This window comes from Leucoraja erinacea, unplaced genomic scaffold, assembly GCF_028641065.1.
Source record: "Leucoraja erinacea ecotype New England unplaced genomic scaffold, Leri_hhj_1 Leri_1093S, whole genome shotgun sequence".
Classification (NCBI taxonomy): Eukaryota; Metazoa; Chordata; class Chondrichthyes; order Rajiformes; family Rajidae; genus Leucoraja; species Leucoraja erinaceus.
This window is the reverse complement of record NW_026575334.1, coordinates 6,191-32,446: the sequence shown is the minus strand read 5'-3', so window position 1 is coordinate 32,446 and position 26,256 is coordinate 6,191. Positions and strand designations below refer to the sequence as shown.

General features: G+C 50.4%; 2 protein-coding genes across 2 annotated transcripts; one reads left to right on the top strand and one right to left on the bottom strand.

Moving 5' to 3' along the window:
- Nucleotides 1-2,936: 2,936 nt before the first annotated feature.
- LOC129715281 (carboxy-terminal kinesin 2-like) lies at nucleotides 2,937-12,302 on the top strand. Its single transcript, XM_055665143.1, has 8 exons — nucleotides 2,937-2,945; nucleotides 6,525-6,698; nucleotides 7,602-7,769; nucleotides 8,268-8,406; nucleotides 10,658-10,797; nucleotides 11,603-11,676; nucleotides 11,757-11,832; nucleotides 12,167-12,302. Exons 1-8 carry the CDS (start codon nucleotides 2,937-2,939, stop codon nucleotides 12,218-12,220), a joined length of 834 nt encoding a protein of 277 aa, XP_055521118.1. The 3' UTR covers nucleotides 12,221-12,302.
- A 3,245-nt stretch (nucleotides 12,303-15,547) lies between these two features.
- LOC129715280 (nucleoside diphosphate kinase homolog 5-like) lies at nucleotides 15,548-23,754 on the bottom strand. The gene is made up of 5 exons (XM_055665142.1): nucleotides 23,552-23,754; nucleotides 22,499-22,704; nucleotides 20,740-20,840; nucleotides 17,722-17,858; nucleotides 15,548-15,604 (listed from the first exon to the last, which is right to left on the bottom strand). Exons 1-5 carry the CDS (start codon nucleotides 23,687-23,689, stop codon nucleotides 15,548-15,550), a joined length of 639 nt encoding a protein of 212 aa, XP_055521117.1. The 5' UTR covers nucleotides 23,690-23,754.
- Between the last annotated feature and the right edge of the window lie 2,502 nt (nucleotides 23,755-26,256).

Below are 26,256 nucleotides of genomic sequence, written 5' to 3'. Positions count from 1 at the left end.
CGTAAACAATCTTCTGCATCTAGCCTGGTCCACCGCTTAAGATTTGTAAGTTTCTATAAGATCCCCATATTTCATTTTTTATTCATATATATTATGCCTTTTTGTATATTATTTGTATGTTAACAATAATAACAAGAACGATGAGAAGAATCGCGTTTTGGGAGCAAGGCGCGGGGCTTGTTCTTCCTAAAGAAACAACGCATGTACTGTTCATTCAGAGTATTTATTGTTTCATCAAGATGTGTTTTGGCTTTGTCATTTTCAAATTCATGTGTTATTTTTTAGAATTTACATATTTTATATTATTTATTAATATATATATGCCTTTTAGTATTTTTGTATATATACAATAATAATGTAATAAAATAACAGGCCTTTAATATATTAGTTATGTATACAATAAAGATTAGAAACATAGAAAAAATAGGTGCAGGAGTAGGCCATTCAGCCCTTCGAGCCTGCACCGCCATTCAATATGATCATGGCTGATCATCCAACTTGGTATCCTGTAAAAATTGATTTAATAAAAAAAATGTTCTATACTTAATTGTGAAGGTTAGATTTCACTCTCTGCCTATCCTTAGCCACACGCCCCTCCCTTTTCCATCTGTGCATAATTGCCTCAGAAGGGGGTTGTTCTATGGTATTGATTCAATGTCTTTACTTGGCTACTAGTCATGTCTCTACTATTTATGGTTTTGCCCTTACATGTTTCCCACCTTAATTACCTGCTCAAAATGGTTGATTGGTATCCAATGATCCTTTTGAAAGGCGCACTTTTAAATCAAATACATTATCTTCAATTCAGCTTAGTCATGTCTTCATATGAAAAGTCGTGCCGTCGCGCCATCAATCTGTCAACCGTCTCTTACGAGCCCCTCACCCCCATTACATTTTATACATCCATGCCCTTCTCATTCATTACCCGTGATACCCTTTCGACACTAGGGGGCTTCATATTTAAAAATCCCTTTAAATATAGGCCAATTATTCAACTGGCCTGAAGGTACCCTAGTATGGTGTATCTAGACTTCTCAGAAAGCCTTTGATAAAGTCCCGCACGGGAGACTAGTGACTAACATTAGAGCATTGGTTATTGGGGGTATTATGATGTTTAAGATGGAGTTTAGGTTCGGGGAACTACCATGAAGTTTGCGGATGAACGTTCTACGTGGCAGTGCGTGTCCAAACGGATTTCAAAGCCAGCGGTGTGAAAATCACAGCTGATCTACTACTCCGACGCATTAATTAGTAAAGCTACGTGATACAACATAACATTTATCTGAGTGATCTTGATTAAGGACTGTGTAGCGGAGGGGCACGTACGTTCCCCCTCGACGTAAAACTCCCTCATAAAAATAAAGAATCAAACCTTCAGGGGTTTTCTTTGTCACTCAAATCCGCTTGGAGGTTCATCCTCCTACAGTGGTCCACAACGCATGCTTACTGAGATTTATCGCATGCCGTGCGTTTCGCGCTCTGGATAATTGCCTTCATCACGTAGTCACTAGTTTCACCCACTCTAGTTCCTGAAATTAAAGTGCTTCTTCTGCATATTCAAAATCAGAATCCATGTTTATACAGTTTTTGTGTCGGTTATTTGATTAGATATGACATTTATGGTGCACTTTCATGTATGTTTTTTTATGGATAAACGTACTTTTTGACTGGGTACAAGAATTACCAGAATTATGAACCTCACCGAGAATGATGAATTTAAACCACTAGTTTACGCACCAAAAGCTGGGTTGGATATCTGCCCTGCAACGTTGGATTACACTGCAGGGCAGGTAGGTTTGGGGCCGGTCTTAGCGGTCTAAAATCAACTCCACCACGCCCTATGATCAAGCCCATTTAGAAAAGAAATGAATTTTTAAGAAAACCTTAAAAAAGACACTTACCAGAGAGTGTGAAATTTATGGAATTCTTGACAAGAATTTAAACAGAAGTATGGAACTGACAGAATTATGACCAGAACACACCGATAGCAACGCCCAAACTTGTTCCCTAGTGCCTTCCTTCCAAACGTCACATTTGCATTCTGTGCCGCTAGTGCGGGAGGTTTCCGGGTTTACCTAAATGGTTACGGGGGGGAGGACAATGTCCCCACGGATCCCCGTCCTGTTTAGCGTACAACATGTCAGTATCCCATTTGCTTTTCGCATAGATGGCCTATCTCTTGGCTTGTGGACCAGGTGGTATGTTTTTCAATTTTCGCTGTGAAATATGGACAGGTAGTGTTTTTCTCCCGCTTTTCCAGGCTGACAGATAATTTTGTGCACTTACAATGCAGTGACCGAGTAGTAGGGTCCTGCGCCTTAGTCAGAGTCTATCTCATTTTTTTCTCATTCTTCCGCCCCCGTCGGGGTGGCCAGTCCTGGGCAACCTCGGTCCAGGTTTGTTTAGGATTTCCAAATCACAGTTTTAGGGGGTCATTTTAAGATTGGCTTGCATCACACGTTTAGACGATTAATGTGGCTTGTACCGAAGTGGCGTAGTTTCTCCCAATTCGGTACCGGTACTAATGTGTCACATGAACTCCTCACGGATATCTATTTTCTGCCTTCAAATCAAAGCCACACACTAAAACTATTTATACCAATCAAGAGGACATAATATAAGACCCACAATGACCTGCTTCCAAGAATTAAATCAAGTATCTTCACCTCTTTTTTAAAACCACGTTTGCCAAGTGAATGCCATTTCTATTATCGGTCTTTTCCACTTCCACACAAAAAAGATGGGTTATATTCAGGCGTATGATCCACCTCAGTGAGACTTCAACCCCGCAGGCTTGACGATCGCGTTTCGCACAACACCTACCATCAGTTCTCATCACCAACAATGATCTCCTGTCCGGGTGGCTCATCACTTCAACTTTCGCTTCCACCCTCCCATTTTCCGAACTCCGACTTTCCGGTCCCTGGGCCGCCTCCATGGCCAGAGTGAGCACCACCGGAAATTGTGAGCAGCAGCACCTCCATGCTCCACGCTTGGGTTTAATTTTACCACCTCCGCGTCGGCTAGTGATACTAGCTGCGAATTCACCTATGTAGCCCTGCCGCTTGTTTCTGTAGGTGTAGCCATCTTTCCTGTTGTGCCTGGTCCCAATTCCCCACTATCCCCTCAGTGGCCCTCGGGCTCCTATTCCTTTTTCCCTGGTTCTTCCCTTTCCCCACCCCCCGAAACATTTCAGTCTGAAGAAAGGTTTTCGGCCCTGAAACGTCCGCCTATTTCCTTCGCTCCATAGTGATGCTAGCTGCACCCACTGTGATTTTGTTTCTCCAGCACTTTTTTGTCTACTGCAGATTGATGCTGGTTTAAAACCCAAGATATTCATAGAAAGCTTGGTAAACTCAGCGGGAAGGGCTGTGTCCTCTGGAGAGAAGGAATGGGTGACGTTTCAGCTCGAGATCTCTCTTCTGATGAAGAATGGTCTGAAAACATCGCCTGTTCCTTCTCCCCGAGAGATGCTGCCTGACCCGCTGAGTTACTGCAGGCCATTTAGTGTCACCCTTCCACAGTGGATGGGCATGACAGTAACGTAGACCCACCCTGGTCTATGAGCCCGTTCTATCATAGAAACATAGAAATTAGGTGCAGGAGTAGGCCATTCGGCCCTTCGAGCCTGCACCGCCATTCAATATGATCATGGCTGATCATCCAACTCAGTATCCCGTACTTGCCTTCTCTCCATACCCCCTGATCCCCTTAGCCACAAGGTCTACATCTAACTCCCTCTTAAATATAGCCAATGAACTGGCCTCGACTACCCTCTGTGGCAGAGAGTTCCAGAGATTCACCACTCTCCGTGTGAAAAAAGTTCTTCTCATCTCGGTTTTAAAGGATTTCCCCCTTATCCTTAAGCTGTGACCCCTTGTCCTGGACTTCCCTAACATCGGGAACAATCTTCCTGCATCTAGCCTGTCCAACCCCTTAAGAATTTTGTAAGTTTCTATAAGATCCCCTCTCAATCTCCTAAATTCTAGAGAGTATAAACCAAGTCTATCCAGTCTTTCTTCATAAGACAGTCCTGACATTCCAGGAATCAGTCTGGTGACCCTTCTCTGCACTCCCTCTATGGCAATAATGTCCTTCCTCAGATTTGGAGACCAAAACTGTACGCAATACTCCAGGTGTGGTCTCACCAAGACCCTGTACAACTGCAGTAGAACCTCCCTGCTCCTATACTCAAATCCTTTTGCTATGAAAGCCAACACACCATTCGCTTTCTTCACTGCCTGCTGCACCTGCATGCCTACTTTCAATGACTGGTGTACCATGACCCCCAGGTCTCGCTGCATCTCCCCTTTTCCTAGTCGGCCACCATTTAGATAATAGTCTGCTTTCCTGTTTTTGCCACCAAAATGGATAACCTCACATTTATCCACATTATACTGCATCTGCCCAAACATTTGCCCACTCACCCAGCCTATCCAAGTCACCTTGCAGTCTCCTAGCATCCTCCTCACAGCTAACACTGCCCCTCAGCTTAGTGTCATCCACAAACTTGGAGATATTGCCTTCAATTCCCTCATCCAGATCATTAATATATATTGTAAATAGCTGGGGTCCCAGCACTGAGCCTTGCGGTACCCCCACTAGTCACTGCCTGCCATTGTGAAAAGGACCCGTTTACTCCTACTCTTTGCTTCCTGTTTGCCAGCCAGTTCTCTATCCACATCAATACTGAACCCCCAATGCCGTGTGCTTTAAGTTTGTATACTAATCTCTTATGTGGGACCTTGTCGAAAGCCTTCTGAAAGTCCAGATACACCACATCCACTGGTTCTCCCCTATCCACGCTACGAGTTACATCCTCGAAAAATTCTATAAAGATTCGTCAGACATGATTTACCTTTCGTAAATCCATGCTGACTTTGTCCAATGATTTCACCACTTTCGAAATGTGCTGCTATCCCATCTTTAATAACTGACTCTAGCAGTTTCCCCACTACCGATGTTAGACTAACTGGTCTGTAATTCCCCGTTTTCTCTCGCCCTCCCTTCTTAAAAAGTGGGGTTACGTTTGCTACCCGCCAATCCTCTGGAACTACTCCAGAATCTAAAGAGTTTTGAAAGATTATTACTAATGCATCCACTATTTCTGGGGCTACTTCCTTAAGTACTCTGGGATGCAGCCTATCTGGCCCGAGGGATTTATCAGCCTTGAATCCATTCAATTTACCCAACACCATTTCCCGGCTAACCTGGATTTCACTCAATTCCTCCAACTCATTTGACCCGCGGTCCCCTGCTATTTCCGTCAGATTAGTTATATCTTCCTTAGTGAAGACGGAACCAAAGTAAGTTATTCAATTGGTCCCGCCATATCCTTGTTTCCCCATGATCAACTCACCTGTTTCTGACTGCAAGGGACCCTACATTTGTTTTAACTAATCTCTTTCTTTTCACATATCTATAAAAACCTTTGCAGTCAGTTTTTATGTTCCCTGCCAGTTTTCTTTCATTATCTATTTTTCCTTTCCCAATTAAGCCCTTTGTCCTCCTCTGCTGGTCTTTGAATTTCTCCCAGTCCTCCGGTATGCTGCTTTTTCTGGCTAATTTGTACGCATCATCCTTCGCTTTGATACTATCCCTGATTTCCCTTGTTATCCATGGATGTACTACCTTCCCTGATTTATTCTTTTGCCAAACTGGGATGAACAAATTTTGTAGTTCATCCATGCAGTCTTTAAAGTGTCTTCCATTGCATAATCCAACGTCAACCCTTTTTAGAATTAATTGCCAGTCAATCTTGGGCCAAGTTCACGTCTCATACACCTCAAAGTTGATACCTTTCTTTAAGTTCAGAACCATTGTTTCTTTGTTTGAATACACCCAAAATGTCACTCTCCATCCTAATGAAGAACTCAACCATATTATGGTCCACTCTATCTCTTGCCCAAGGGGGCACGTACAACAAGATTGCTAACTAACCCTTCCTCATTACTCAATACCCAGTCTAAAATAGCCTGCTCTCTCGTTGGATCCTCTACATTTTGATTTAGATAACTATCCCGCATACATTCCAAGAAATCCTCCTCCTCAGCACCCCTGCCAATTTGATTCAACCCAATCTATATGTAGATTGAAGTCACCCATTATAATTGTTTTACCTTTGTTGCACGCATTTCTAATTTCCTGTTTGATACCATCTCCAACTTCACTACTACTGTTAGGTGGCCTGTACACAACACCCACCAGCGTTTTCTGCCCCTTAGTGTTGTGCAGCTCTACCCATACCGATTCCACATCCTCCAAACTAATGTCCTTCCTTTCCATTGCGTTAATCTCCTCTCTGATCAGCAACGCTACGCCACCTCCTTTTCCTTTCTCTCTATCCCTCCTGAATATTGAATATCCCTGGATGTTCAGCTCCCAGCCTTTGTCAGGTGGGTGGGTAACGGATGCTGTCTTGTCACCACTGTCTTGGAATGGTTGACATGGGCATCAAAGAGGTTGTGGGCATTATGAATGGTTAGACTCTCCTGTCGTGACACTGCCTGCCTTTCTTTTCCCAGTCTGCCCTGGATGGCTACAACGTTTGTATCTTTGCCTACGGTCAAACAGGCAGTGGCAAGACCTACACCATGGAGGGGCCTGATGAGCTGACGTGTGACACCAAGGGGATGATTCCACGCGCAGTCGATCAGATCTTCGCCACTGCACGTAGACTCGAGACCATGGGATGGCTGGTGAGTATCTGCAGTGTAGCCAGCAGGCAGGAGTCTAGACACGAACCCTTCACAACTGGTGGGAGCCTTCTAGCTCTATCCCAACCCACTGTTCCTGTGTAAACGGACATCTCCATCTCTGTACCTGTGACCCTGAGATTGGTATCTGGCTAAGTGCAAGCTCTCACTGCTGTCAGGCCTGGAGTGGCCTGGTGCAGCTGTTACATGATGTCCCTGTCTGCCCCTCTGCCTTGGGCACAGCTTTCCCACTAGTAGCTTGTTGCAGGCACCACCGCCTGACTGCACACACAAGTGATCCCCTTGCCTCTGGGCTCTGAGCCCTGTGGCAGCCTCTGCCTCTGGGGCCCTGTGGCAGCCCCTTCTCTGGGCCCTGTGGCAGCATTTGTCTGGATTCTGGAGACTTGTAGCAGCCTCTGGACCATGTGGCAGCCCCATCTCTAGGCTCTGGGCTCTGTTGCAGCACCTTCTCTGGGCCCTGTGGCAGCCTCTGCCTCTGGGCCCTGTGGCAGCCCCTTGTCTGGGCCCTGTGAGAGCACCATCTCTGGGCCCTGTGGCAGCCCCTTGTCTGGGCCCTGTGAGAGCACCTTCTCTGGGCCCTGTGGCAGCCCCTTGTCTGGGCCCTGTGGCAGCCCCATCTCTAGGCTCTGGGCTCTGGGCCCTGTGGCAGCCTCTGCCTCTGGGCCCTGTGGCAGCCCCTTGTCTGGGCCCTGTGAGAGCACCTTCTCTGGGCCTTGTGGCAGCCTCTGCCTCTGGGCCCTGTGGCAGCCTCTTGTCTGGGCTCTGGCTGCTGCCCTGTGGGAGCTGCACCAGCACTGTTTCTTGTTGTCTGGTTATGAGTTAAATATTCCTGGGAGTGACCGGCAGCTCTGCTGTTCCCCTCAGCTTGCTCTGCTTTGGTTTCAGTACAAGTTCACGGCCAGCTTTCTGGAGATCTACAACGAAAACATCCGTGACCTGTTGGTGACCAAAGCACAGAAGGCTGTCGTGTATGAGATCAAGCAACGCAGTAATAAGAGTGAGGAGCTATACGTCACCAACTTGAAGTACATCACTGTCGGCACAGTGGAGGAGGTGGGTACCCGCCCCTAGTAAACGTTATTCCCTGCCCTGCCCACAGATCCGTGGGAACAGGCCCACTTTCCACTGTTCCTCATCCCTCCCCTCCATCCCCCTCACTGAATACAGTGCCATTTATAAAGCAATACCATATTTTATCCTGCCCTGCCCCCCCACGCTCTCACTCACGCATACAAACCTATCAATGTTCTCTCACTCTGACCCGCTGAGTTACTCACGCACTCTGTGAAACGTCACCTATCCATGTTCTCCACAGATGCTGCCTGACCCGCTGAGTTACTCCAGCACTCTGTGAAACGTCACCTATCCATGTTCTCCACAGATGCTGCCTGACCCGCTGTTACTCCAGCACTCTGTGAAACGTCACCTATCCATGTTCTCCACAGATGCTGCCTGACACCCGCTGAGTTACTCCAGCACTCTGTCTTCCCTTTTGGTCAGTGTTAGTTTGAGCTTCTGGGTTTGGACTGAGTGCTTGTGCTCTCCCCATAGGTCAACAAGTTGATTGCCACTGCCAAAACGAACCGCTCAGTGGCAGCGACAGCCAGCAACCATCAATCATCAAGGAGCCACAGTGTCTTCCAGCTCTACATAGAAGGGAGTAACTCTGCCAACGGCCTGGTGTGTAGATGTGAGTAATTGCATCATTGTGAGTGGCTGGCACCGACTGTGAGCTAACAGTCCCACCTGGCTGAACCAATGTGGGTGATACAAAGCTGGGTGCAGTGTCAACTGTGAGGAGGATGCTATGAGAATGCAGGGTGACTTGGACAGGTTGGGGGAGTGGGCAGATGCATGGCAGATGAAGTTTAATGCGGATAAATGTGAGGTTATCCACTTTGGTAGCAAAAACAGGAAGGCAGATTACTATCTGAATGGTGTCAAGTTGGGAAAAGGGGAAGTACAACGGGATCTGGGGGACCTTGTACATCAGTCTATGAAAGTAAGCATGCAAGTACAGCAGGCAGGGAAGAAAGCGAATGGCATGTTGCCCTTTATAACAAGAGGAATCAAATATAGGAGCAAAGAGATCCTTCTGCAGTTGTACAGAGCCCTAGTGAGACCACACCTGGAGTATTGTGTGCAGTTTTGGTCCCCTAATTTGAGGAAGGACATTCTTGCTATTGAGGGAGTGCAGCGTAGGTTTACAAGGTTAATTCCCGGGATGGGAGGGACTGTCAAATGCTGAGAGAATGGAGCAGCTGGGCTTGTACACTCTGGAGTTTAGAAGGGTAAGAGGGGATCTCATTGAAACATATAAGTTTGTTAAGGGTTTGGACACACTAAAGGCAGGAAATATGTTCCCGATGTTGGGGGTCCAGAACCAGGGGCCACTGTTTAAGAATAAGGAGTAAGCCATTTAGAACGGAGACGAGGAAACACGTTTTCTCAAGAGAGTGGTGAGTCTGTGGAATTCTCTGCCTCAGAGGGCGGTGGAGGCCGGTTCTCTGGATGCTTTCAAGAGAGCTAGATAGGGCGCTTAAAAATAGCCGAGTCAGGGGATATGGGGAGAAGGCAGGAATAGGGTACTGATTGGGGATGATCAGCCATGATCACATTGAATGGTGGTGCTGGCTCGAAGGGCCGAATGGCCTACTCCTGCACCTATTGTCTATTGTCTATATGACAGGGAGCAGGTGAAGCTCCTGGGGGCCAGGTGGTAAGGGGTTGTGTCGAGGCCTACACATTATGATCTGGGGCTGGCTAATTCAATGTGATCATGCCCAATCAGTACCCCGTTCCTGCCTTCTCCCCATATCCCCTGACTGTTATCTTTAAGAGCCCTATTAAGCTCTCTCTTGAAAGTATCCAGAGAACTGGCCTCCACTGCCCTCTGAGGCAGAGAATTCCACAGATTCACAATTCGCTGTGAGAAAAAGTATTTCCTTGTCTCCGTTCTAAATGGCTTATTCTTAATCTGTGGGCCCAGGTTCTGGACTCCCCCAACACCGGTAACATGTTTCCTGCCTCTAATGTGTCCAAACCCTTAATAACCTTATATGTTTCAATAAGATCCCCTCTCATCTTTCTAAACTCCAGTATACAAGCCCAGCCCCTCCATTCTCTTACAGAATATGACAGTCGCGCCAACCCGGGAATTAACCTGGTGAACCTACGCTGCACTCCCTCCATAGCAAGAATGTCCTTCTTCAAATACAGGGTGACTTTTATACACAATGAGTGTTGGGTATATGAACGAGCTGCTGGAGGAGATAGTTGAGGCAGGTACTATCGCAATGTTGAAGAAGCATTTAGATAGGTACATAGAAAATAGGTGCAGGAGTGGAGGCCATTCGGCCCTTTAAGCCTGCACTGCCATTCAATATGATCATGGCTGATCATCCAACTCAGTATCCTGTACCTGCCTTCTCTCCATACCCCCTGATCCCTTTAGCCACAAGGGCCACATCTAACGTCCTCTTAAATATAGCCAATTAACTGGCCTCAACTACCTTCTGTGGCAGAGAATTCCACAGATTCACCACTCTGTGTGAAAAATGTTTTTCTCATCTTGGTCCTAAAAGATTTCCCCCTTATCCTTAAATTGTGACCCCTTCATAAGTGATAGGAGCAGAATGAGGCCATTCGGCCCTACTCCAACATTCAATCACGGCTGATCTACCTCTCCCTCTCAACCCCATTCTCCCGCCTTCTCTCCCCATAACCTCTGACACCCACATTAATCACGAATCTATCTATCTCTGCCTTCAAAATATCCACTGTCCGGAACTGTCGCCTGGCTCCATGAGAGCCGTGTGTAAAGTACTAATGCCCCTGTTATTAGGACCAGAGAGCTTGCCCGCTCCCTGTCCAGAGCAGTCGCCCTGCTACACGAGGGTCCTGTGCAATAATTGACTAACGCCCCTGTTACATTTGTTTAGCAACCCTGTGCCTGGTGGACCTGGCGGGCAGCGAGCACCTGGATAAATCTCACTCGACTGGGGACCGTCTGCGGGAGGCTCAGGCCATCAACACCAGCCTGTCCTGCCTCGGACTCGTCATTCTGTCACTGTCCAACAAGGTGAGGCCCAGCACACCAGTGGGACGGGCCTGTGCTCACACCTACTGCTGGCTGGCTTGCCTTAGCAACCGTGTTTGCCGTTTACCTGTGTGTGCAGGCTGTACCCTGTGGTGAGGGTGTGGAGTGACACACTACACTGTGCTACACTGCTGGACTGCACTGTACCCTGTACTGGGGTGTGGAGCTACACACTGCACTGTGCTGGGGTGTGGACTACACACTGTACACTGTACACTCTACTGGGGTGTGGAGGTACACACTGTACACTGTACCCTGTACTGGGGTGTGGAGCTACACACTGCACTGTACACTGTGCTGGGGTGTGGAGGTACACACTGCTGCACTGTACACTGTACCCTGTACTGGGGTGTGGAGCTACACACTGCTGCACTGTACACTGTACCCTCTACTGGGGTGTGGAGCTACACACTGCACTGTGTACCCTGTACTGGGGTGTGGAGCTACACACTGTACACTGTACACTGTACCCTGTACTGGGGTGTGGAGGTACACACTGCACTGTGCTGGGGTGTGGAGCTACACAATGCTGGACTGCACTGTGCCAGTGTGTGGGTGAGGTGTCTTACGGGGCTGTGGGCAGGGGACGGTTGTGTCAACGGATCTGCGTGTGGGAGCAGGGCTGGGCAGGCTGCTCTGTACCAGCCGCTCCATGCGGACTGCCGAGATGCTCACCATGTTCCTGGCCCTGTGTGTGGGTGGGGGGGGGGCTTGTGTGTGACGGACCCCTGTGGGTCTGTGAGGGGGACCCTGTGTGACTGACCCCTCTCTCCCTTCTCTCTTCCAGGAAGCTCACATCCCTTACCGCAATAGTAAGCTGACCCACCTGCTGCAGAACAGCTTGGGAGGAAATTCAAAGACGTGAGTAGTCATCTCCTCCTCTACTGTAACTTGTGCCCTGGGACGCTACCTAGTTTGTAACTGACCCGTCTGTCCCGCAGGTTGATGTTTGTCAACGTGTCGCCGCTGGAAGAAGACTTCCATGAATCCCTCAACACTTTGCGGTTTGCCAGTCAGGTAGGCAGAGTGTGACAATGTGTGGTTGTTGGGGCGGCAGTGAGCTGTACCAGGGCTGCAACATGGCTGTGTCGTCACTGGCTGTGTGTGTGTGTGTGTGTGGCCACTGTGTGTGTGTGTGTGTGTGTGTGTGTGGCCACTGGCTGCTTTTGTGTGTGTGGCCACTGTGTGTGTGTGTGTGGCCACTGTGTGTGTGTGTGTGGCCACTGGCTGCTTTGTGTGTGTGGCCACTGGCGGCGGCTGTGTGACTACTACCATCTATCTCTGATCTCAGAGTTGGTGCAGCAAGGGAACAAGCAGGTTACTGACTTAACTGCTCTCTGTCCTTGTCCAGGTGAACGAGTGTACCATCGGGACAGCACAAATGAATCGTAAACGTGTCCTATGAGGGGGAGAGGAGCCGTCCTGTGTCCAGCTGGGCTGCTGATCCAGTCTCGTATTTATATGTCTTTGTATCTATCGCTTTAATCTGGGTTTTTTTAATCTAATAAAGTGTTATTAAAGGTACCATTTTTAGGTACCTAAAAATACCGCCCCAGCCTGTCTGAATGACTACCGTCTCCTGTGTGTGGCCCTTACCTCGGTAGTCATGAAATGCTTTGAGATGCTGGTGAAGAAACAAATCTGCGCCTTCCTCCCTCGCAACATGGACCCGTTACAATTCGCATACCATTCGACCAGATCCACGGACGATGCAGTCTCCCAGGTTTTGCTCCCCGCTCTCTCTCACTTTGACAGCCAGAAGGGGGGCTACATGAGGATGCTGTTCATAGACTTCAGTTCAGCCTTCAACACGATAGTCCCCACCAGACTGGCCGGGAAGCTGCTGGAACTGAGGCTCAACACTCCCCTGTGTGCCTGGGTCCTGGACTTTCTCACCACCAGGCCCCAGGTAGTCAAGATGGGAGGGAATACATCGAAGTCCCTCGCCCTGAGCACAGGATCGCCCCAGGGTTGCGTCCTCAGCCCCCTATTGTACTCCTTGTACACACATGACTGTGTGGCTAGGTTCAGCTCCAACTCAATAATTAAGTTTGCTGATGACACTATGGTGGTGGGCCTGATCTCAGACAACGACGAGAAGGCCTACCGGGAGGAGGTGGCTGATCTCGCACTCTGGTGCCAGGATAGCAGCCTCCTCTTGAACATCAAAAAAACGAAGGAGCTGATCATGGAATTTAGGAGGGCACATCATCCGAGGACGTACACTCCATTGAGGATAAATGGGGATCCTGTGGATAAGGTGAACTTTTTAAATATCTGGGAGTCCACATCTCTGAGGATATGACATGGGCATCACACGCCTCCGCACTCGTGAGTAAGGCAAGGCAGCGCCTTTACCACCTCGGGCAATTGAGGAAATTCAGAGTGTCCAAGGATCCTCCAGTGCTTCTACTCAGTGGCGGTGGAAAGCATCTTGTCCGGGAACATTACCATCTGGTTTGGGAACTGCTCTGCCCAGGACAAGAAGGCTCTGCAGAGAGTAGTACTTTGGGCCGAACGCACTATGGGAACTTCACTCGCCCCCCTGCAGGAACTATACATCAGGAGGTGCAACTCCAGAGCCAATATGATTATGGGAGACCTTCCATCCATGCAACTGACTGTTCCAGCTGCTATGGTCAGACAAATGCCTCCGTTGCTATGCTGTGAGAACGGAGAGGTTGAGAAGGAGTTTCTTCCCAGAGGCCATTAGGACTGGACTGGATTTCTGTGTGTGTGTGGCTTTGCAGATTGCCATGTGAGAAACTATGGTCAGTTAGTGGTGACCAAAGGCTCCTCTGGTATCTTTGGTGGTGACCCAAGCCAAGAAGCAGCAGGCTGAGAGGATTCTGCCAGGTCCGTGCAAGGGCAGCGATCGCTGGTTTACACAAATAGAATTAGGTTAAGAATAAGGGGTTGGCCATTTAGGACTGAGATGTGGAAAAAAACTTATTCACCCAGAGAGTTGTCAATCTGTGGAATTCTCTGCTTCAGAAGGGAGTGGAGGCCAATTCACTGGATGTTTTCAAGAGTTAGATTTAGCTCTGAGGGCTAAAGGGATATGGAGGATAAGCAGGAACGGGGCACTGATTTTGGATAATCATATTGAATGGCAGTGTTGGTGGAAGGGCCGAATGGCCTCATCCTGCTTCTGTTTGTGTTTCATAGAAAATAGGTGCAGGAGTAGGCCATTCGGCCCTTCCAGTCTGTACCGCCATTCAATATGATCATGGCTGATCAGCCAACTCAGTATCCCGTAACTGCCTTCTCTCCATACCCCCTGATCCCTTTAGCCACAAGGGCCACATCTAACTCCCTCTTAAATATAGCCAATGAACTGGCCTCAACTACCCTCTGTGGCAGAGAGTTCCACAGATTCACCACTCCGTGTGCAAAATGTTTTTCTCATCTCGGCCTTAAAGGATTTCCCCCTTATCCTTAAGCTGTGACCCCTTGTCCTGGACTTCCCCAACATCGGGAACAATCTTCCTGCATCTAGCCTGTCCAACCCCTTAAGAATTTTGTAAGTTTCTATAAGATTCCCCCTCAATCTCCTAAATTCTAGCGAGTACAAGCCGAGTCTATCCAGTCTTTCTTCATATGAAAGTCCTGACATCCCAGGAATCAGTCTGGTGAACCTTCTCTGTACTCCCTCTATGGCAATAATGTCCTTCCTCAGTTTAGGAGACCAAAACTGTACGCAATACTCCAGGTGTGGTCTCACCAAGACCCTGTACAACTGCAGTAGAACCTCCCTGCTCCTATACTCAAATCCTTTTGCAATGAAAGCTAACATACCATTCGCTTTCTTCACTGCCTGCTGCACCTGCATGCCTACCTTCAATGACTGGTGTACCATGACACCCAGGTCTCGTTGCATCTCCACTTTTCCTAATCGGCCACCATTTAGATAATAGTCTACTTTCCTGTTTTTGCCACCAAAGTGGATAACCTCACATTTATCTACATTATACTGCATCTGCCATGCATTTGCCCACTCACCCAGCCTATCCAAGTCCCCTTGCTGCCTCCTAGCATCCTCCTCACAGCTAACACTGCCCCCCAGCTTCGTGTCATAGATAGATAGCCTTTTATTGTCATTCAGACCGAAGTCTGAACAAAATTGGAGTGGCGGCGCGGCTCTGGCTGCAGCGGCTTACCGGCAGTCCCGTTGTTTTGTGTTTTTTATGTTGTTTATTTTGTTTTGGTTAGTCTAGTTTTTTGGTTTTAGTTTGTGTTTTTGGGGGGGGGGGGGGGTGTTGAAACGGGGTTTGCAGTCTCTCCCTGCGGGGGAATACGACCTTTTTGTCGTATTCCCCTTCTCTGCCTCCGTCTGCGATGAGGTCTAATGGAGCTGACGACCTCGAGGCTCCGGAGGCAGAGCCCGCCAGGACTTGCTTTGAGCTCGCTCCCGTGAGGGTGGTCCGGCTCAGGGCTCAGGGCTGGAAGAGTTTGGGACGCTCCCGTGAGGGCGGCCAGTCCGAGGGTGGAACGAGGCTCCCATCGGAGTGGCCGAGCTAGGGGAGGTGCGGCGCTCGCAGCCCGAGGGAGGTTCGGCGCCCAAGTCAGTGCAGCCCAGCCCGGGGAAGAAGCGACGCCCATGTCCCCGAGGCTGAAGACGGTGCGGTACTCACGTGAGGGTGGCTGGGACGGTGTTCTGGCGGCGGTGGCCTGAGTCCGGGGTTCGGCCGCGGGCCAGCGGCTGCGTCTGCAGAACTGGTGGGCGGCAGCTTCAACCACCCCGGGCCACGGTGTTTTTTGAGCCACGGGACTGTTTTTTAACATCGCCCTGGGGAGTATCGCACCAGCGCAGAGAGGAGAAGAGATTGCAGATCTAAGACTTTTGCCTCCATCACAGTGAGGAGTTGTTGGGTGGACTCACTGTGATGGATGTTAATATGTGTTTATTGTTGTTTTATTGTATTGTATTATATGTATGACTGCCGCAGACTTGGAGATGTTGCATTCAATTCCCTCGTCCAAACCATTAATATATATTGTAAATAGCTGGAGTCCCAGCACTGAGCCTTGCGGTACCCCACTAGTCACTGTGATTGCCATTGTGAAAAGGACCCGTTTACTCCTACTCTTTGCTTCCTGTTTGCCAGCCAGTTCTCTATCCACATCAATACTGAACCCCCAATACCGTGTGCTTTAAGTTTGTATACTAATCTCTTATGTGGGACCTTGTCGAAAGCCTTCTGGAAGTCCAGATACACCACATCCACTGGTTCTCCCCTATCCACGCTACTAGTTACATCCTCAAAAAATTCTATAAGATTCGTCAGACATGATTTACCTTTTGTAAATCCATGCTGACTTTGTCCAATGATTTCACCACTTTCCAAATGTGCTGCTATCCCATCTTTAATAACTGACTCCAGCAGTTTCCCCACTACCGACGTTAGACTATCTGGTCTGTAATTCCCCGTTTTCTCTCCCTCCCTTTTTAAAAAGTGGGGTTACGTTAGCTACCCTCCAATCCTCAGGAACTACTCCAGAATCTAATGAGTTTTCAAAAATTATCACTAATGCATCCACTATTTCTGGGGCTACTTCCTTAAGTACTCTGGGGAACCGGAGGGGGCGCTGCACTGCAGCAGCCTCTACCTATAGCCTGTGTTATTTCAATCTTTTTTATTTTTAGTTAAGTCTTAAGTTTTGTGTTGGGGGAAACTTTAACTTTTCTATGTGGGGGAGGGGGGCAGGGTAAGGGGGGAAACCGTTTCCCAGTCTCTTCCTGGCGGGGACGCGACTATTTCTCCAAGTCGCATCCTCGCCCCCCACCTCGTGGCCTACCAGCTGGATCAGAGCGGCCTTTCCTGCCGGGGACCGGGAACCGGACCAGGGTTGCTGCAGCGGCGGGCACAGCGCTGGAGTCACCGCGGAGCGGGCGATGCCTACCTGGGTCGCAGTTTGGAGCTCCGGAGTGTTGGGCCGCTGCTCAAACATCGTGGAGCTCTGGATTCTACTCTCTAGAATTTAGGAGATTGAGGGGGGAGAGTCCTGGACATCGGGCTGCCCGTAGCTGCAACAGCGGAGGGCTTGGGGAGGCCCTGACCACGAGGAACAGTGGAGGAAGAGACTGACTTTGGTGCCTTCCCACACAGTAGGAAACTTTGATTCTGCTGTATGGGGATGTTTTATGTCAAATTCTATAGTGTGTGTTCTTTATACCCTTTCTGGCTTAATCCCTCCCTTCACCACCTCCAGTTTAAATTCCAGTTGGAATATTTTGGAGGACCCAAGAACCAAGAAGAAGAATGCAGCCTATCTGGCCCTGGGGATTTATCGGCCTTTAATCCAATCAATTTACCTAACACCACCAGATCTGTGAACAAGGAGAGGGCCAGGGTGAGGGTAGAGGGACGAGGCAGGTTTAGGTCTGTTGGTTTAGTTTAGGGAAACGGGGCCTTCCGGCCCACCGAGTCCGCACCCATCAGCGATCCCCCGCATTTAAGCACAACCCTACACACACTTGGGACAAGTTACAACTCAATGAAGCCGCACGTCTTTGGAGTGTGGGAGGAAACCGGAATGTCCGGGGAAACCCCACGTGATCATGGGGAGAACGTGCAAACTCCGTACAGACAGCACCCGTAGTCAGGGTCGAACCTGGGTCTCTGTCACTGTGAGGCAGCATTCTACCGCTGTGACGCCCCACTCCCCTCCCTCTTCCCCACACCCCCTCTCTCTCCCCACACCCCCTCTCTCCCCACACTCCCCCCTCTCCCCCCCCCCCCCCTCTCTCCCCACACCCCCCTCTCTCCCCACACTCCCCTCTCTCACCACAGCCCTCTCTCTCCCCACACTCCCCTCTCCCCACAGCCCTCTCTCTCCCCACACTCCCCTCTCTCCCCACACTCCCCTCCCTCTCTCTTTCCCCCCCCCCCCCCCCCCCCCCGCCTGCCAGGCGCCACTTACCACAGGGTTGGTGGGCTTGAGTTTACACAGCTGGGTCAGCGCCTTCAGCAAGGTGGGATTAACGTACTTGCTCAGATAGTTCTCAGCCGCCTGTCTACTGGGGAACGGCTCGATAGTGGCTGCAGGACGGACAAAGCCGGGTCAACACAGGCCTCACTCACCCCCCCACCCCGACCGAGAAGCACAACACAGAAACCGGCCCTTCGGCCCACCCTGGCCGTGCTGACAAGGCCATGGCCCAACCAGCTACAGGACAGCCTGTATTTAGAAACATACACAATATGTTTTATCTGCTCCCTCGGTAGAAGGAGGTGCGGGAAAAACTTTAATCGTAACCTACAGATATGTGTGTGTGTGTGTTTGTACATACGCGCACACACACGCGCACACACACATACGCATGTACACACATATGTACACCTACACATATATAGACACACAAATATATACACATACATACATGTATACACAAACAAAAACACACACGCACACAAAAAAACACACATACACATGCGTACACACACACGCGCACACATATACAATTACAGCACGGAAACAGGCCATCTCGGCCCTACAAGTCCGTGCCAAACAACTTTTTTCCCTTAGTCCCACCTGCCTGCACTCGTACCATAACCCTCCATTCCCTTCTCATCCATATGCCTATCCAATTTATTTTGAGATGATACCAATGAACCTGCCTGCACCACTTCCACTGGAAGCTCATTCCACACCGCTACCACTCTCTGAGTAAAGAAGTCCCACCTCATGTTACCCCTAAACTTCTGTCCCTTAATTCTGAAGTCATGTCCCCTTGTTTGAATCTTCCCTATTCTCAAAGGGAAAAGCTTATCCACGTCAACTCTGTCTATCCCTCTCATCATTTTAAAGACCTCTATCAAGTCCCCCCTTAACCTTCTGCACTCCAGAGAATAAAGACCTAACTTATTCAACCTATCTCTGTAACTTAGTTGTTGAAACCCAGGCAACATTCTAGTAAATCTCCTCTGTACTCTCTCTATTTTGTTGACATCCTTCCTATAATTGGGCGACCAAAATTGTACACCATACTCCAGATTTGGTCTCACCAATGCCTTGTACAATTTTAACATTACATCCCAGCTTCTATACTCAATGCTCTGATTTATAAAGGCTAGCATACCAAAAGCTTTCTTTACCACCCTATCTATATAAGATTCCACCTTCAAGGAACTATGCACGGTTATTCCCAGATCCCTCTGTTCAACTGTATTCTTCAATTCCCTACCATTTACCATGTACGTCCTATTTTGATTTGTCCTGCCAAGGTGTAGCACCTCACATTTATCAGCATTAAACTCCATCTGCCATCTTTCAGCCCATTTTTCCAAATGGCCTAAATCACTCTGTAGACTTTGGAAATCCTCTTCATTATCCACAACACCCCCTATCTTGGTATCATCTGCATACTTACTGATCCAATTTACCACACCTTCATCCAGATTATTGATGTACATGACAAACAACAAAGGACCCAACACAGATCCCTGAGGCACCCCACTAGTCACCTGCCTCCAACCCGATAAACAGCCATCCACCATTACCCTCTGGCTTCTCCCATTCAGCCACTGTTGAATCCATCTCGCTATTCCTGCATTTATACCCAACAGTTGAACCTTCTTAACCAACCTTCCACGAGGAACCTTGTCAAAGGCCTTACTAAAGTCCATATATACAACATCCACTGCTTTACCCTCATCAATTTCCCGAGTACCCTCTTCAAAAAATTCAAGAAGATTAGTCAAACATGACCTTCCAGGCACAAATCCATGTTGACTGTTCCTAATCAGACCCTGTTTATCCAGATGCTTATATATATTATCTCTGATAATATATATAAGCATAATATGGTATATATATATATATATATATATATATATATATACACACATGCACACACACAACACACAGACGCACTCGTAAACACATACACACATTCACACACACTAAGCCAACTTCTCTGGCTCAAATGCTTTTTGCTGAGCTCAGATTTTTAACACAGCGACTGTCCAGGGATTAAGATGTTTGTTGTTCAGTAAGTTATGAATCTAATCATAGAAACATAGACAATAGGTGCAGGGGGAGGCCATTCGGCCCTTCGAGCCAGCACCGCCATTCACTGTGATCATGGCTGATCATCCCCAATCAGTACCCCGTTCCTGCCTTCTCCCCATATCCCCTGACTACGTTAGCCCTAAGAGCTAAATCTAACTCTCTCTTGAAGACATCATATTTAACATTTGGATAATATCCCTCTAAACCCTTCCTGTATTTATCTGTAAGTTGTAATTGTATCTGGAGTATTGCGTACAGTTTTGGTCTCCTAATCTAAGGGAAGACATTCTTGCCATAGAGGGAGTACAGAGAAGGTTCACCAGACTGATTCCTGGGATGTCAGGACTTTCATATGAAGAAAGACTGGATAGACTCAGCTTGTACTCGCTGGAATTTAGAAGATTGAGGGGGGATCTTATAGAAACTTATAAAATTCTTAAGGGGTTGGACAGGCTAGATGCAGGAAGATTGTTCCCGATGTTGGGGAAGTCAGAACAAGGGGTCACAGTTTAAGGATAAGGGGGAAATCTTTTAGGACCGAGATGAGAAAAAAAAAATTTACACAGAGAGTGGTGAATCTGTGGAATTCTCTGCCACAGAAGGTAGTTGAGGCCACACAGTTCATTGGCTATTTTTAAGAGGGAGTTAGATGTGGCCCTTGTGGCTAAAGGGATCAGAGGGTATGGAGAGCAAGCAGGTACGGGATACTGAGTTGGATGATCAGCCGTGATCATAGTGAATGGCGGTGCAGGCTCGAAGGGCCGAATGGCCTACTCCTGCACCTATTTTCTATGTTTCTATCTGTATCTTCGTGTGGCAGCTGGTTGCCGATGCCGATCACCCTCAGCGCTGGTCCTTGGCCTGGGGTCCATCTTTAATGTATTTCCCTGCCCTTGCCCAGACACTCACTGTTGGGGAAGATGAAGGAGATTTCTCGCTCGGCCGCGGTGAAGCAGTCGCTGCCGTGCAGCGCGTTCCTGATCTTGTCCGTCCCATAGATCGCCCTGAGACTGGAGCAGAGGTGGCTGTGAGTACCAGCGTGGCCGGACTCGCACTGACCCCCCTCCCTCTACCCTCCGGACCCACTGACCCCCCCACAGCCCGGACACCATGGCCGGACTCACACTGACCAGAAGCACGTTCCTGCCCCTGGTCACACACACACCCCCTACCCGCCCCTTCCAGCCCATCTCGCACCTGCTCCGGCCACCACCGATACTCTCTCCCCCCCCCCCCCCCCCTCTCTCTCTTATCCCCTCTCCCCCATCTCTCCCCCCCCCATCTCTTCCCCCATCTCTCCCCCCCCCCCCCCCCATCTCTCTCCCCCATCTCTCTCCCCCCCCTCATCTCCCCCCCCATCTCTGCTCCCCCCTCTCTCCCCCCATCTCTCCCCCCCCCATCTCTCCCCCCCATCTCTCCCCCCCATCTCCCCCCCATCTCTCTCTCCCCCATCTCTCTCTCTAAGTCACTGCGTTCTCTGACGATGGACAATATGGACATTCGCTCTATAAAAGATCTCTCCCTCCATCTCTCCCCATCTCCCCCCCTCTCCCCCCCATCTCTCCCCCCCCCATCTCCATCCCCCCCATCTCTCCCCCCATCTCTCTCTCCCCCCATCCCCTCCTCTCCCCCCCCCCCATCTCCCCCCATCTCTCCCCCCCCCATCTCTCCCCCCCCTCTCTCCCCCCCCTCTCCCCCCCCATCTCTCCCCCCTCTCCCCCCCCATCTCTCCTCCCATCTCATCCTCTCCCCCCCATCTCTCCCCCCCCCATCTCCCCCCCCATCTCTCTCCTCCCCCCCTCCCCCTCTCCCCCCCCATCTCCCCCCCATCTCCCCCCCCATCTCCCCCCCATCTCTCCCCCCCTCCCATCTCTCCCCCCCATCTCTCATCTCCCCCCATCTCTCTCCCCCCCCCATCTCTCCCCCCCCCCCATCCCTCCCCCCCCTCTCTCTCTCTCTTTCTCCCCCCCCCTCTCTCTCTCCCCCATCTCCCCCTTCCCCCTCTCCCCCCCCCATCTCTCCCCCCTCTCTCCTCCCCCCCCATCTCTCCCCCCCCTCCCTCCCCCCCCCCATCCCCCCCATCTCTCTCCCCCCTCTCCCCCCCATCTCTCCCCCCCCATCTCCCCCCCCCCCCCCCCCATCTCTCCCCCCCCTCTCTCCCCATCTCTCCCCCCAATCTCTCTCCCCCCCCTCTCCCCCTCTCCCCCCCCCCCCTCTCCCCCCCCCCTCCCCCCCCCCATCTCTCCCCCCCATCTCTCTCTCTCCCCCCATCCATCTCTCTCCCCCCCCCTCTCATCTCCCCCCCCCATCTCTCTCCCCCTCCCCCCCCATCTCTCCCCCATCTCTCCCCCCCATCTCTCCCCATCTCTCTCCCCCCCCTCCCCCCCCATCTCCTCCCCCCCCCCTTTCCCCTCTCTCCCCCCCCCCATCTCTCCCCCCCCATCTCTCCCCCCCTCTCCCCCCCCCCTTCTCTCCCCCATCTCTCTCCCCCCCCATCTCTCTCCCCCCTCTCTCCCCCCCCCATCTCTCCCCCCCCATCCATCTCTCCCCCATCTCCCCCCCCCCATCTCTCCCCCCCCATCCCATCTCTCCCCCCTCCCCCCCCATCTCTCTCCCCCCCATCTCCCCCCCCCCCCCCCCCCCCCCCCCCCCCCCCACACACACTCGCCTCCTGGGGTGGGTCTCCCGGGCGCGCTGACTGTCGACAGGTCCCAGTAGTTCTCTCCAGCGCTGCACGGCGGAGTCTCGGGCCAGGAGGAGGGCGACCAGCGGCGCGGAGCAGAGATGGGCGGTCAGGCTGGGGAAGGAGAGCTGACCGCTCTGCTGGCTGTAGAACTCGCTGGCCAACTCGGGGCTGAGGTGCAGCTTCCTCCGCTGGGGGTGAGAGAGATCTGGTCAGTGTCTGCTCCCGACCCCCGGCTGGCCGGCAACCTCCTCCCTACCTGAGTCTTAGTCTCTTGCCCAGAGCAGCGGAATCGAGAACCAGAGGACATACGCTCATGTTGACAGGGGAAACATTTAATAGGAACCTAAGGAGTATTTATTTCACACAGAGGGTGGTGGGTGTATGGAACAAGCTGCCAGAGGAGGTAGTTGAGGCTGGGACTATCCCAACGTTTAAGAAACGTTTAGACTGGTACATGGATCGGACAGGTCTGGAGGGATATGGGCCAAGTGCAGGCAGGTGGGACTAGTGTAGATGGGACATTGTTGGCCGGTGTGGGCAAGTTGGGCCGAAGGGCCTGTTTCCACACTGTATCACTCTGTATGGAAACATACAGAACAGTGAATGGCCTGGATAGAGTGGACGTGGAGAGGATGTTTCCACTCATGGGAGAGTCAGAATTAAAGGGCGTTGTTTTAGGAAGGAGATGAGGATGAATGTATTGAGTCAGAGGGTGGTGAATCTGTGGGATTCATTGCCACAGACGGCTGTGGAGGCCACAAGTCAGTGGATAATATTAAGGCAGAGATAGATTGATGCTTGATTAATGCGGGTGTCGGGGGTTATGGGGAGAAGGCAGGAGAATGGGGTTGGGAGGGAGAGATAGATCAGTCATGATTGAATGGGGGAGTGGACTTGATGGGGGCCGAATGGTCTCATTTTGCTGCTAGAATATTTGAGCGGGGCGGGTTGGTGAGTGGGTGGAGGTGGCTCCGTGGAGAGGGGGGCAGGTTGGAGGGAAGGGTCAGGTCGGGTCGGGTCGGGTCCGGGCGGCACCTGGACGATGAGGAAACCGGACTGCAGGATGATCTCCTCGATCTCCAGCTCCTTGTGAACGGCGTCGGGTTTAATGATGGCCAGGGTGCATTCCACTAGCACCCGGATCAGCTCCGTGTCCACTGCCTCGGCTGCCATCGCGCCTTGACCACCGTCCGTCCGTCCGTCCGTCCACCTGCCGGCCACGGAAACACGACAGTCCGGGGTGGGGTCGCACTGGCCCCGGGGACCCCCAACCCCCCCCGAGTGACCCCCCCACCCCCCCCTGGACCCGAGTGACCCCCCCCCCCCTGGACCCAACAACCCCCCCCCTGGAGTGACCCCCACCCCCCGAGTGACCCCCAACCCCCCCCCCTGGACCCGAGTGACCCCCAACCCCCCCCCAACCCCCCCCCCCCCTGGACCCGAGTGACCCCCCCAACCCCCCCTGGACCCGAGTGACCCCCAACCCCCCCCTGGACCCGAGTGTGAATGGCGGTGCCCGAGAATGGCCCCCCACCCCCCCCCCCCCTGGACCCGAGTGACCCCCCCCCCCCCCCCCACCCCCTGGACCCCCGCCCCGAGTGACCCCCAACCCCCTGAGTCCCCCCCCTGGACCCGAGTGACCCCCAACCCTCACCCTGGGTCCAGACCTTCCCGTCTCCCCCCCACAGAGCTGGTCACCACTCACTGGTCTGGGATGTACCCCGACTGTACCCGTCACTCACTGGTCTGGGGGGTATTGGTCACTCACTGGTCTGGGATGTACCGTCACTCACTGGGTCTGGGGGTATTGGTCACTCACTGGTCTGGTCTGGGATGTGTCACCACTGGTCTCACGTCACTCACTGGTCTGGGTCTGGGATTGGTCACTCACTGGTCTGGGGATGTACTGGTCACTCACTGGTCTGGGGGTATTGGTCACTCACTCACTGGTCTGGGATGTACCGGTCACTCACTGGTCTGGGGGGGGTATTGGTCACTCACTGGGGTATTCTGGGATCTGGGTACCCTGGTCACTCACTGGTCTGTGGGTATTGGTCACTCACTGGTCTGGGATGTACCCGTCACTCACTGGTCTGGGGTATTGGTCACTCACTGGTCTGGGGTATTGGTCACTCACTGGTCTGGGGGTGCCGGTCACTCTCTGGTCTGGGAGCCAAGGAGATACCGGTCATTCATGGATCTGGGTTTAATCTCCAGTTCCCATCTCCTTCTGTGAGACCATAAGACATGGGACAGAATTAGGCCATTCGGTCCATCGCGCTGCTGCACCATTCGAACATGGCTGATCTACCTTTCCCTCTCAATCCCATTCTCTTCCCTTGGATGATACAGCACAGAAACAGGCCCTTCGGCCCAATTGTCGCATTCTGGTATTTTATTTAATTCACATGTTTAAACTACAATGATTCATTCATTAATTGTCACTGCATGTGGTGTTGTTACTGGCGAGCGGAGCACCAAGGCAAATTCATTGTATGTGTACATACTTGGCCAATAAATGTATTCATTCATTCATTCATCCACTTGCCCATGGAGGACCAAGATGCTCCATCTACACTAGTCCCTCCTGCCCACGTTCCGCCCCTTTCCCTTGACCATCCACCTATCAACCTCTGCTATAAACATACCCACTGACTTGTGGCCTCCACAGCCTTCTGTGGAAATGAATTCCACAGATTCACCACTCTCTGACTAAAGAAATTCCCCTTCCGAAAAGATCATAATGTAATCTTGAGGCTGTGGCCTCTAGTCCTAGACTCTCCCACTGTTGGAGATATCCTCTCCACATCCACTCTATCCAGGCCTGTCACTGTTGGTGCAGTTTCAATCAAAGATCCTAGAGGAGCAAGATAGACCACTCCTTCGAAATCCAATGGACTGGCGTGTAGTACGTGACAGAACGTCACGGCCGCCATTTTTCAATGCGACACGCGACTTCCACCCGCTGTGATCCAAAGCAAAGATTATAGAGCTCCGCTATAATCTTTGATCCAAAGCAAAGATCCTCGAGTATCTTGTAGCGGGAACAGCCCCCTCCTTTGCGTAGTTTCCCTTGCATTGTATTGCTTTAACACACACTGCACAAAATTAAATTTAACGTATACATATTATATATATTTATATGAATGTGTGTCTGTGTGTGAGAGGCAAGTTAGAGATAATTAAGTTTATTCTCATGGATCAGAAGCAACTTTGATTTAAATAATCACTATTAATTTATTTGTCTTGTAAGATGATATACATAAACCATAAAGGCAATTATATATATAATTATATAGTAATAATATATATATGCATATATATATATTTATACACACATATATATACACATACATATATACACACACATATATACACATACATACATACGTATACACATACATATGCACACATAAATACACATACATATGGATACATTTATATGCATACATACACACATATAAACATATATATACATATATATACACACATATACATATACATGCATATATACACATACATGCATATATATACACATACATATATATATTTATACATATGATTGACATGTAGAGGAACCAACGAGAGAGCAGGCTATTTTAGACTGGGTATTGAGTAATGAGGAAGGGTTAGTTAGCAATCTTGTTGTACGTGCCCCCTTGGGCAAGAGTTACCATAATATGGTTGAGTTCTTCATTAGGCAGGCAGTGACTAGTGGGGTACCGCAAGGCTCAGTGCTG